Raw genomic sequence first — 13,833 nt, 5'->3', positions numbered from 1 at the left:
ATTGACTCTTCCTGCCAATGGGAATCTCTCTTACCTTTGAAGGCATTAGCCAGGAGGAGGCGGTAATGCTGAAGGAACTTCGCAGTCAGTCCGCAGGCCTGCAGCCTGAGTGTGCTGAGGACAGGACAGGACCTAATGAGGGAAGCCAAGAACTGGGAGCAGGCGTCACCCAGAGGATTAATGCTCAGATTCAACTCTTCCAGGTTCTGAGAGAAAACAAGCAAACAGAACCTGCATAAGAATCCGAAATCCAAGACAGGTTCCATACTCAAGATTTTATCAATCCATTGGTCATTATTTAATGAAGTCAAGAATACAGCTTCACAAGGAGATTTATTTGGCAGATTTGATATACTGAATACCCCAAAATAACAAGAAAACCTTACTTTAAGCTCACTAGTTTATCAAATCTTATACAATGTTATATTTTTAACTCATTTTATTTCATATTTCAAGTTGAAAAATTTTTTTTTAACAATAAATTTCATAATGTTTTCACAAACTTCAATTATTCATTCACACTGCATCACACAATCCCCATAAACCCCAACACTCCCTTAAACCTCTATTAAAAATACATGCATGTTTTCAAATAATAAAAACATCCTTATTTGTCTAACACCCAAGAACTTTCTACTTGTGCACAAAACCAAATTTTTCTTAAAATGTCCCGTATATGTCAAACCTCCTTTTTCATATACGAATTTCACATCCCTCCAAGACAACGTATTATTTATATTTCCTCACTGTGTGATCTTCAACTGTTCCTTCAAATGCCCAACATAGCCGATTCCTTACTGTGTGAAGTTCTGGCACTGCTTAAAAAGCCAAGATCTTCAAATGCCCTGTGTAATATGTTCTGGCACTGCTTAAAAAGCCAAGATCTTCAAATGCCCTGTGTAATATGTTCTGGCACTGCTTAAAAAGCCAAGATCTTCAAATGCCCTGTGTAATATGTTCTGGCACTGCTTAAAAAGCCAAGATCTTCAAATGCCCGACGCCATGGCGCAGAAGGGTTCAAATCTGAACTGCCATAGCCGAAGAACTAAACAAATGCTTTAAAAGAATATCCATCTTTCTATCCTGGGCATCCTTCAAAGATGTACTGCCTTCTACCAGGATGGTTGTACACAGTTACCACTGTAACCAAGGCATCCACTGTAGGCGACTTAAAAAATTACTGGAGAGTGGTCTGTGGGATTGGATATAATGTCTATAAGAGCTTCACCCTTCTAAGGGCAGACTCCAGAGCCTCCTACTCTGCTAGAATCATCTCCTCCACCTCTAGATAGAGAGGAAATACCTTAGTGGATTTGCCAACCCATTTAATGATGGGGTCCCAAATCGGATCCCCCTCTGCCTTCACTTCTTCGAGGTGGAGCACACAAAGACTTGATTATCGAGGCTTCTGATCTCATCCCTATGAAAAAGTGGAATAACGGATTCATCCTCTGGACCAGGAGGGACTTTGTTCGCATCGTCCATTTGGTTCTCCAGACCACTAGACTCCTCTCCCCAAACCTGTCCAGGGGGTTCTGGAGCCTCTCTAACCCTCTTAAAAGGAACTTCCAGAGACAGTGATGGAGTAGCCGCCTCTGTTGGGCTTTAGAGAATCACCAACTGAGGAGCTCTCCCAGGCTACCTTATATCACAAAAGACCTGATGTACAAACTAGAAGAACACCAGTGAAAAATCCCAAGGCTTCCAAAGAGAAACCTGCAGGCTGGGCCACTGTATGTAGAAAACATGGGCACTAATGTAAGAAGAATCTCAGTTCATCCGGGCAGGGCAGATTCTGCACTCTGCTGACTAGAAAGTGCAGGAGTTGATGAAAAATTGGCGGCCCCCTCCAGCGTTCCCCGCTGAGGCCCATGTGGTAGGCTCTCCTGAAGCCTCTGTGGTCTGCTTCCGAGCATCATGTGAGGGAGAAGCAGAACCAACAGCTGACACATTCATATGGGAGCCCTCACTTGGCAACTCCCCCATACGCAGACAAGCTAAAGATAAGGGTCCTTATTCAGCTGCTGCTCGATGGACTTCACGGACTTGGGTCAGCCTTCTCCATACTCATCAGGCACTCGCACAGTCATGATCTCCTTCCCCCTACAGTGTCGACCTGCGCTGTGCTGCAAAATTGCTGCTAGGATCTGATGCTGTTTGAATCTCCTTGTGTACTTTTTTTTTTTTCACCTGGGTCCTGTAGCTAATGGGATCTGTGGCCTGAGAGAAGGGAGGGGGGGCAAAAAGGGGGGTGGGTGGAATGGAGGACTTTCCTCTCAGCCAAACTTTAAAGACCATTTCTCTCTCTCTTTTTTTTTTTTTTTAAACAGAATTCCCCCTCCCGCAAGCTCTACTGGGAGCTGGCTAAATGGGCTTGTACTGCTGGCTGGAGCCAGGGGTTTGGTCCAACGTCTGACAAGCTTGGGGTCCACTGACGAACTGTTAAAGGAAAATTGGTTCTTACCTGATAATTTTCATTCCTGTAGTACCACGGATCAGTCCAGACGGGTTTTGCCTCCCCTCCAGCAGATGGAGACAGAGTTTTAAAACAACTCTGCCCTATATACCAAGGTGCCACCCACAGTCCATCAGTATTATTCAGTTTCAAAGCAGAATGGATCAAAAACCAAACTATGTACAACGAACAAAATTTATTTCCCATATCTAAGATGGCTTATTAAACCCCAAACTGGGAATAGAATTCGCTGAACAAGTGATCTTCATATTGGAGTACAATTACAAACAAATGGTGAACGAGCGGAGTGGGGCTCTGGACTGATCCGTGGTACTACAGGAACGAAAATTATCAGGTAAGAACCAATTTTCCTTTCCCTGTACATACCTGGATCAGTCCAGACACCTGGGATGTACCAGAGCTAACTTACCTAGGGTGGGAGCTGGAGAGACCCGCTCGGAGCACTCCTCCTCCAAATCCCCCGCAATCCGGAGCCTGAACATTCAGTCTGTAATGCCTCGCAGAAGTGTGTAACGACTTCCATGTAGCCGCCCTGCAAATTTCTTGGGCGAAACTTGTTGGCATTCCACCCATGAAGCAGCTTGTGACCGTGTAGAATGGGCACGAAGACCAGCTGGTACCATCTTACCACATAGTAAATGCGCGGAACTTATAGCTTCTTTCAGCCAATGAGCCTTAGATGCCATATTACCTCTTTTTGGACCACGCCACAATATAAAGAGATGGGCTGACACATGGAAGGAATTCATAACCTCTAAATACTGCAGCAGAGACCTGCGAACATCCAATTTCCATAAGTCCTTACTAACTGGATCCGACTGGTCCGAATCTAAAAAAGACGGAAGTTCCACTGACTGATTCAAATGAAAAGAGAAAACTACTTTCGGAAGAAAAGAAGGAACCGACCGTAAGGAGACCCCTGAATCCGAAATCCATAAGAAAGGCTCCCTGCATGACAACGCCTGCAATTCCAACACTCAACGGGCCGAAGAAATAGCTACCAGAAACACTTTCAGTGTGAGATCCTTCAATGTCGCCCTCCTTAGAGGCTCAAAGGGCGGAGCACCCAAAGCTGAGAGGACCAAATTCAGGATCCAAGAAGGGCACGGATGGTGGAGCGGAGAGCGTAAGTGCTTTGCTCCTCGAAGAAAACGAGCCACATCCATGTGCAAATCAATACTACTCCATGAATCTTACCTCGTAGGCAACTGAGCGCCGTCACCTGTACTCTGAGCGAACTACACGACAAACCTTTTGAGTCCGGCTTGGAGAAAACCACAGAATGTCTGACACCGACGCTCGAGTGGGATTTACCTCGCGGCCTAAGCACCAGGCTTCAAAGACTTTCCACACTCTGACCTAAGCCAGGGACGTAGATGGTTTGGCAAGAGTACAATAGCGTAGCTAACATCGTGTCAGAATATCCTTTGCTCTTTAGCCGCTGCCTTTCAAAATCCATGCCGCTAGACAGAAGCGATCCGTCTCTTCCACCAAACAGACGGGGCCTTGATGCAGAAGAGCCGCGGACTCCCAAAAACGAAGGGGCTCCGCAGCGGTTAGATTGAGCAGATCTGCAAACCAGGGAAGTCTCGGCCACTCTGGAGCTACTAGAATCACCTCCGCCGGATGGAGATCTATACGCCGGATCTCATTGCCGATCAGAGGTCAGGGAGGAAACACGTACAGTAATATGTTCGTTGGCCAGGGAAGCACCAGAGCATCGATGCCTTCTGCTCCCATTTCTCTGCGGCGACTGAAGAAGCACGGGGCCTTGGCATTCTTGAATGTTGCCATCAGATCCATACCGGGTGTGCCCCACATGTTGCATATGAGCTGGAAGGCCTCGTTTGACAACTCCCATTCCCCGAGATCGAGACTGTGACGACTGAGGAAGTCTGCCTGAACGTTGTCTACCCCAGCTATGTGGGATGCCACAATGCTGACGAGGTGCTGCTCTGTCAAAAAACCCCACCACACTGTTCCTCAGTATAGTTTTATTACGTTAACTCAGCTGTATTTTATCAACTATTATTGTAGGACTTTCATGGGAACAACTTTAAACCGACTGATAAGTTGTATAATCTTTTGGTCCTCTTTTATTATTTTTCATCTTTTTTTTTTCTTTTTTTCATGTCCATAACTTATGGACTTGTCATATTTTGCTTAAAACACATTCCCAACCCGTGAAGATCCTTAAAATAAGTCACATCTCATACATCCTAGGGACAGTTCACATCTCAAAACACATTTTGAAAATCTTTAATGAGAGCCATTTTTACTTAGCTTAGTTTTAGGAGGCTAACATTGCTCCCAACCTCGACATGGCCATATTTCAGTGTATGATCTGCTTCAGGGGGTTTCACAACTCCTTTTGAAAAATGTTCTCTATTTCCTTCCAGCATATGTCCCGAATGCTTGCAGCTTCATAGTGATTAGTGAAAAACCTTTAAACATGGCGCCCAAACACTCTCTCTTTATACATCAAAAAACGAGCTGTCGTCATTGATTACATCAGGGAATACAAGTTTACTATTTCATTAAGTCCATCTGGCCAAACCAATCTTAATTTAAAAATCCAAAATTGTTCTCGTCTGTTAAGAACATATTGAATATCACCACCCCGAGATGATACCTGTAGCATTTCAAGGATAGTCCATCGAAAATCTGTGAACTGATGTCCTTTATCAATACAATGATTGACCAATGGAGCTGTCAACTTTGCATTCTTAATACAGGTCTTATGCTCTAAAAGACGTGTCCGAATTTTTCTTTTAGTACGCCCCACATAAATTAGATTACATGGACATTGAAGAACATACACCACATGTGTAGAATTACAATTCGTCGATTTTTTCAAAAAAATTGTAAAACTTCAACCCGGGTGCTGCCACTCTGCTCCGACCAAAGCCAACCCGCACATTTCACATTTGCCACAGGGGAAATTCCCTTGCTCATGTCTATCAGACTGATCTTCTGTCTTGGGTTTCAAACAAGTCCTCACAATCTTATCTCGAAGATTGTGGCTCCTAGAAAAGGCAAAACGGGGAAACGTATCCAAGCCTCGGTGGAGGGATAGCATATTCCAATGTTTTTTAAGAATTTCAATAATGTCCTTTACTCAATTACTGTACTGTAACACACATGTCAATCCATCATTCTCACAACTCACTTTATAACCCAAAAGTAGCTCCCTATTTGCAAAGAGAGCCCGTTTGAAAGCCTTTTTAATTACAGAGTGTGGATACCACCGTTTCAAAAACCGAGGCTTCATATCCTCTGACTGAATCTTAAATTCGGAAAGGGTAGAACATAACCTCCTTAGCCTCAAAAACTGGCTAATTGGCAGGCTATCACGTAATTTTTTAGGATGACAGCTAGAGTATTTTAAGAAACGATTACGGTCTGTTTCCTTCCGATCCAGTGTTGTTTTTAAACCATCGCCATCCCTTGTTATGGTAATATCCAGGAACGCTATAGAAAGTACATGATATTTCAACGAAAATTTGAGATGTGCATTCTGTCCATTCAACCATGTTGTAAAAACAAGGAGATCGTCACAGGAACCTAACCAAATGAAAAAAATGTTGTCAATGTAGCGCCGTCATACATGGATTAAACTAAACCAATGTGATGGATACAGTATTTCTTCTTCGAACTGAGCCACAAAAAGATTCACAATATCGGGGGCAACATTAGCCCCCCATCGCCACCCCCTTTACTTGAAGGTAATATTGCCCCTCAAACAAAGAAATTTTTAAATATTACTAATTCTAGCAGGGATACCAGAAAGGAAGTCGGAACCCTATGAAGGCGTTCGAGACTCTAGAATTGTTTCCATCAAATGAAATGCCTCATTTTGGGAGATGTTTGTATATAGACTCTTGACATCCAGAGTTGCTAGAATACATTCTTTTGGTAACAGGGGCATTCTTTCAATCAAGGTCAACATCTGAGTTGTATCTTGAACAAAGGAAGCCGTTCGTTGCACAAATGGTTTTAAGAAAAAATCCAGAAAATTTGATAGAGGTTCAAGAATAGATCCTCTACTTGCTACAATAGGACGACCAGGTGGAACCTTTGGATTATTGTGGATCTTGGGAAGAGTGTATAATACTGGACACACTGGATGTTCGATGACCAATGCACGAATTTCTCTGTTGGTGAGAAAACCTGAGACTGTAATGTGATAATGTTCTTAATCTGGTCCTTAATCTCCATAGTTTCTGTAGCATTCCTGGATATTACCATAACAAGGAATGGCGATGGTTTAAAAACAACACTGTATCGGAAGGAAACAGACCGTAATCATTTCTTAAAATACTCTAGCTGTCATCCTAAAGAATAGCCTGCCAATTAGCCAGTTTTTGAGGCTAAGGAGGTTAAGTTCTACCCTTTCCGAATTTAAGATTCAGTCAGAGGATATGAAGTCCCGATTTATTCTAAGGATCTTCATGTTTTAAGCAAAATATGAAAAGTCCATAAGTTATGGACATGAAAAAAAGATAAAAATAATAAAAGTGGACCAAAAGGTTATACAACTTATCAATCGGTTTAAAGTTGTTCCCATGAAGGTCCTACAATAATAATTGATAAAATACAGCTGAGTTAACGTAATAAAACTATACTGAGGAACAGTGTGGTGGGGGGTTTTTTGACTGTGTTATTGTTACCTCAGATTTCTGAGTTTTTTGGGGCTGGTTTGTTTTTTGATTTTTTGAGGTGCTGCTCTGCCCAGCATATCAACTGATGCGCCTCCACTGCCACCGGCCGGCTCTTGGTTCTCCCCTTGGCGATTGATGTAGGCTACAGTGGTGGCATTTTCGGCCACTGTGGCCTACAGACTTCCCCCGAAGGAGTGGAAAGAAAGCCTGTAAGGCTAGCCCCACTGCTCTGGTCTCCAATCGGTTGATCAACCATTGAGATTCCTCTCCCCTTGTCACCCATATCTGGAGCCGAGCCTGGATCCACCAGGACAATCGGGTCAGGCAACCCCTCCCCCGGGGATGAAGGAGGGAAACGGGGAGCCACCTTTTCCTGACCCCTAAAAACCCTAGGGATCTTAATGGGGCTGGGAGACTGGTATCCCACTCTGTCTCAGCCTCCAGAAATGCCTTGTGCATCAATAGTATGAACTTCGAGGAAAAAGGCTGCTGCCTCTTTAAGGGCCCCCCTGGGGGAGGAAGTGGAGGAGGAGCTGTGCCATCCGGCAATTTGCGCGGCCTATGCGGAGGGGAAAGTGGAGGAGGGAGATCCTCTCCCTCCTCAGAATCTTCAGCATCCCCCTCTGAGGCTGACAAAATGGCCACCGTTCCCGCGCGAATCGGGAGCGGCCCAGGCCTCTGTCCCTCAGCATCATGCGTGCCGCGCGATTTCCTTCGCCTTGCAGTGATTGCCCCCGCGCCGAATCGGATCGTCGCAAAGGCCCCTCGCCCCTGGGGAGACACTGGGAGCAGAGGCCTTCGTGGGAGAACCGGAGCCCCGGCTCGCCACATGAGTGACAAGCCGTCCCCCTAGGCATGGTTTGGCAGCCGGGTGGAAGGTCCACCCCTTCCGGAGGCCCGGGAGACTGACGGCAGGCGCGGCTGAGGTAGGAGAAAAGTTAAACTAAATAAAGAATCTCCTGCCGTTTCTGTTCTTCTTCTTTTTTTTTTTTGTTAAACTCAGCCCACATGAGGATGGCGCTGGGGGGCAAAAAACGCAGAGGAATTAGCAGCTCTCTGAGGGAGGGGGAGAGTGACCGGCCCACCGGTAAATCCTCCCCCTCTGCTCACCGGGCTAGGGCAGTGAAAGTCTCCGGGTATTGACCTAGGGCAATGCCCTGCCTTGCCTGCCACTGTCTGGCTGCTCTGAAAAAAGTGAAATATTATTAACCTGTTTCACTTTTTTTTTTTTTAATGATCTAGTCAAAGGTTCTATACCTATTTCATTCTTCCTTTTTTTTTGTAACCAAACCTGGTGGGGCAAGGCCTAAAAAATGTTGAGATCAGGACCGCAGGTCAATCTGCTGGAGTCAGAGAAGATACAGAGGGATGGCAGGTGGCACCCCGGGTTATGTGGGAGGTGCCTTTTCAGTTTCTCTCTGACTCCATCTGCTGGACGGGAGGCGTAACCCCAGCAGTCTGGACTGATCCGGGTACCTACAGGGAAAAAGAGCTTTTTTTTTTTTCTCTCAAGTAAAAACTTGCCAGATTGCTGTCCTTGGTTCTGGTTCAGCTCCTGCTGGGGTGAGTGAGTGGGGCTCCCCGGTATCACCCCAGGGCTGCTTAAACTCGAGTACAGAGCCCTCAACCCTTATCAGCAGCTGTCTCAAAACAGCAGGGGTGATGGTCCCCCCTCAAGACCTAGCAACCCCCTGGGAGACTGACGGATCCTTTTTCATCCTGTGACTTTTTTTTTTTAAACCTAGAGAAAAATTAAAGGAACATACCCCCTTAACTTTCCTAACACTACTATCCTGTCTTTTTTTTTTTTTTTTTACAATCAGGTAATCAGAAGAGACTGTGGGTTTTGCACCTCCATCATCTGCTAGATACATAAATACTGATGGACTGTGGACGGCACCTTGGTATATAGGGCAGAGTTGTTTTAAAACTTCTCTGTCTCCATCTGCTGGAGGGGAGGCAAAACCCAGGTGTCTGGACTGATTCGGGTACGTACAGGGAAACACCAGTTCCTACTATCTGCAGGAGGCAGAAAATACTGGTTTCTATCCGAGCTGCAGCCCACCCCTAAGTAGTGGTGACGATGTCACACTGGAAAAACCGCATTCTCTGCCTCCATCTGCTAGCAGGTGGAAACAACCCACTTGTGGATGACCGGACTGGTGTAGCAAGACGAGAACATAAGAAATTGCCATACTGGATCAGACCAAGGGTCCATTAAGCCCAGCATCCTGTTTTCAACAGTGGCCAATCCAGGCCATAAGAACCTGGCAAGTACCCAAAAACAGTCTATCCCATGCTACTGATGCCAGTAATAGCAGTGGCCGTTTTCTAAGTCAACTTGATTAATAGCAGGTAATGGACTTCTCCTCCAAGAATTTATCCAAACCTTTTTTAAATCCAGCTACACTAACTGCACTAACCACATCCCCTGGAAACAAATTCCAGAGTTTAATTCTGCATTAAGTAAAAAAGAACTTTCGCCGATTAGTTTTAAATGTGCTACATGCTAATTTCATGGACTGCCCCCTAGTCCTTCTATTATCCAAAAGAGTAAATAACCGATTCACTTTTTTTTTTTATCCCGTTCTAGACCTCTCATGATTTTAAAGATCTCTATCATATCCCACCTCAGCCATCTCTTCTCCAAGCTGAACAGACCTAACCTCTTTAGTCTTTCCTCATAGGGGAGCTGTTCCATCCGCTTTATCATTTTGGTCACCCTTCTCTGTATCTTCTCCATCGCAACTATATCTTTTTTGAGTTGCGGCAACCAGAATTGTACACAGTATTCAAGGTGCAGTCTCACCATGGAGCGATACAGAGGCATTATGACATTTTCTGTTTTCACCATTCCCTTCCTAATATTCTGTTTGCTTTTTGTCTGCTGCAGCACACTGAGCAGACTATTTCAATCTATTATTATCCACTATGATGCCTAGATCTTTTTCCTGGGTGGTAGCTCCTAATATGGAACCTAACATCGTGTAACTACAGCAAGGGTTATTTTTCCCTGTATGCAACACCGTGCACTTGCCCACATTAAATTTCATCTGCCATTTGGAAGCCCAATCTTCCAGTCTTGCAAGGTCCTCCTGTAATGTATCACAATCCGCTTGTGATTTAACTACTCTGAACAATTTTGTATCATCTTCAAATTTGATAACCTCACTCGTCGTATTTCTTTCCAGATCATTTATAAATATATTGAAAAGCACCGGTCCAAGTACAGATCCCTGAGGTACTCCACTGTTTACCCTTTTCCACTGAGAAAATTGACCATTTAATCCTACTCTCTGTTTCCTGTCTTTTAACCAGTTTGTAATCCACGAAAGGACATCACCACCTATCCCATGACTTTTTACTTTTCCTAGAAGCCTCTCATGAGGAACTGTCAAATGTCTTCTGAAAATCCAAATATACCACATCTACTGATTCACATTTACTCAACATTTGATCGGGAGAAAGATCTTCCCATTTTGCAGAGTTTAAAGTCTTGGCAATATTAGCAGTTAATACTGCATGATCTATATAGGAAAATTAGTCTCTTACCTGATAATTTTCGTTCCTGTAGTACCAAGGATCAGTCCAGACTGCTGGGTTATGCCTCCCCTCCAGCAGATGGAGTCAGAGAGAAAACTGAAAGCACCCCCCCTAGATATACTGGTGTGCCACCTGCGATCCCTCAGTATAATGGATAACAAAGCAGAAGGAATAATTGACCCCTCCGCAGAACAGTCTGTCACCCACTGACCAGATCAAATATTTTTTATTTTTATTTTTTTATTTAGCATTTGTTTATATACCGAGGTACAGCTGACAATGCCTTCACTCCGGTTTACATTACAACGAACCAGTTACATTTAAATTCATAACATTAAAACAGATAGAAACAGATATTATATATATATATATATATATATATATATATTATATATAAATAGTAACACTTTCCTGAAAACCTAAACATATTTCCCTAGTAAATGGAATAGAAGGGAATAGTAACTTACCGCATGGAACAAAGAACAGAGAAATGACACTGTTATAAAAACAATACACAACACAGATAGCAGTATGAGCGGACCCTCCAGAAAACGGGTGGGCGTCTGGACTGATCCTTGGTACTACAGGAACGAAAATTATCAGGTAAGAGACTAATTTTCCTTTCCCTGTACGTACCAGGATCAGTCCAGACTGCTGGGATGTACCCAAGCCGCCTCAAATGGGGTGGGATCCGGAAAGTCCCGCTCGAATCACGCTGCTCCCGAAAGACTCTTCAGACGGAGCACGCACATCCAAGCGATAATGCCTAGCAAAAGTATGCAAGGATTTCCAAGTGGCCGCCCTGCAAATTTCCTGGCAAGAAACAAAATTACTTTCAGCCCACGAAGTCGCCTGAGAACGCGGCGAATGAGCCTTCAGTCCATCCGGAACAGACTTACCACAACCAATGTATGTAGCCGCGATAGCGCTCTTCAACCACAGAGCGACAGTTGTCTGGGAAGCCTGGAGACCCTTCCTGGGTCCATGCCACAACACGAATAGATGGTCCGACCTCCAGATATTGTAGGAGCACCCTACATACATCCAGACGTCTCAAGTCGCGACCTTGAGAAGATCGGAGGTCCTCCTCCGAAAAAGAAGGTAATTCCACCGTTTGATTAACGTGAGAGGCCGATACCACCTTTGGCAAGAAGGAAGGAATGGTACGCAAGGACACTCCCGACAGAAATACGCAAGAATGGCTCCCGACAAGAGAGCGCCTGGAGCTCTGAAACACGACGTGCAGAAGAAATGGCTACTAGGAAAACTGTCTTAAGAGTCAAATCTTTCAAAGAGGCTCTCTTAAGAGGCTCAAAAGGGGCCGAACAGAGACCACGCAGGACCAAGTTCAGGTTCTAAGAAGGACAGGAGGCCCGCCGAGGAGGACGTAAGTTCCTAACCCCTCGCAAGAAACGCGCTACGTCCGGGTGACATGCAAGTGAAAAGCCTTCGACCTTGCCTATCAAGCAACCTAGTGCCGCCACTTGAACCCGAAGAGAACTGTAGGCCAACCCTTTCTTCAAACCATCCTGCAAAAATGTAAGGACATGGCCCACCGAAGACATTCGGGGAGAAATAGCTAAGTTCCGGCACCATGAGTCAAAGACCTTCCAGACCCTAGCATAGGCAAGGGTAATCGACGATCTGCGCGCCCTAAGGAGAGTAGAAATAACCGCCTCTGGGTAACCTTTCCTCCTCAACTGCCGCCTCTCAAAAGCCAAGCCGCCAGACAGAAGTGATCCGCCTGATCGAAAAATACCGGACCCTGGTGAAGCAGGCCCGGAAGATGACCGAGACGCAAAGGCCCATCCACTGCCAGATTGACAAGATCTGCGAACCACGGACGTCTTGGCCACTCCGGGGCCACCAGAAGCACTAGACCCCGATGGGATTCTATGCGCCTTAACACTTTTCCCACCAGGGGCCACGGCGGAAACACGTAGAGGAGAACGTGAAGAGGCCACGGAATCGCTAGAGCGTCCACCCCCTCCGAACCGTGCTCCCGCCTTCGGCTGAAGAAACGCGCCGCCTTTGCATTTAGCCGAGTTGCCATCAAATCCAGATGCGGCAACCCCCAACGCTTGGTTATGAGAGACATCGCATCGGCCGACAGCTCCCACTCTCCTGGGTCTAGATGTTGTCGACTGAGATAATCTGCCTGAATGTTGTCCACTCCTGCAATATGGGTGGCCGCGATGCGGGACAAATGACGCTCCGCCCAGGCCATCAACAACGACGCCTCCGTCGCAACTGGACGACTTCTCGTGCCTCCTTGTCGATTTATGTACGCCACCGTGGTCGCGTTGTCCGACAGAACTCGTACCGCCCGACCGCTCACCATCAGGAGGAGTTGACGCAACACCAGACTGACCCGCTCTGGTCTCCAGTCGATTGATGGACCAAGATGCCTGACGGGACGACCACGTCCCCTGTATCGCTCGTGACTGACACACAGCCCCCCAGCCGGAGAGACTGGCATCCGTCGTCACTATTATCCAGGGTGGAGGTTCTAAGTCCATCCCTTGCCGAAGATGGATTGGGTTCAGCCACCAATCGAGGCTGGACCTGGCTGGTTCCAGTAATGGCAATTCCATGTCGTACAGGCCGGATACGGGATCCCAACGAGACAGAAGTGCTTTTTGTAAAGGCCGCATATGCGCAAATTTATTTATTTATTTATTTATTTATTTATTTAACATTTTTCTATACCGACATTCGCACGAGACATCACATCGGTTTCCAGACAACAGCAAATTCAGCCAACAGGGCTTTACATTGTAACTGATGATATAACTGGGGGGGGAGGGGAGGGAAGGGGCAGGGAAGTAACTTGGAACTATATGAGTATGCTGGGAACAGGGGAGGGAAATAAGGTGGATTATTTACAAGAAGCAGGAGTTATATACATTCTATATACAAATGCCCACAGCACCATCTCCAGAGTAGAAGCCATATGTCCAATGACTTGCAAATAATCCCAGGCCGTGGGCAACGGTAGATCCAATAGGGTCTGCACCTGCTGCATCAGGTTGGTCATCCGCTGATGCGGTAGAAACACTTTGCCCAGGAGAGTATCGAACCGGGCTCCCAAAAACTCCAAGTTTTGGGTCGGGCTGAGCCTGCTCTTCGCAAAGTTGACTACCCAACCCAGCG

At 45.8% G+C, this 13,833-nt stretch overlaps 1 protein-coding gene across 1 annotated transcript in view; it reads right to left on the bottom strand.

Moving 5' to 3' along the window:
* TONSL (tonsoku like, DNA repair protein) overlaps nt 1–13,833 on the bottom strand; it is a 228,033-nt gene that overhangs the window by 29,145 nt on the left and 185,055 nt on the right. The window contains exon 20 of the mRNA XM_029587216.1: nt 35–206. Coding sequence (XP_029443076.1) covers nt 35–206 — 172 coding nt within the window. The remainder of the gene's footprint in view (nt 1–34; nt 207–13,833) is intronic.

The sequence above is a fragment of the Rhinatrema bivittatum genome, chromosome 2, assembly GCF_901001135.1.
Source record: "Rhinatrema bivittatum chromosome 2, aRhiBiv1.1, whole genome shotgun sequence".
In the NCBI taxonomy this organism is placed as follows: domain Eukaryota; kingdom Metazoa; phylum Chordata; class Amphibia; order Gymnophiona; family Rhinatrematidae; genus Rhinatrema; species Rhinatrema bivittatum.
This window is presented reverse-complemented; position numbering and strand designations above follow the sequence as displayed.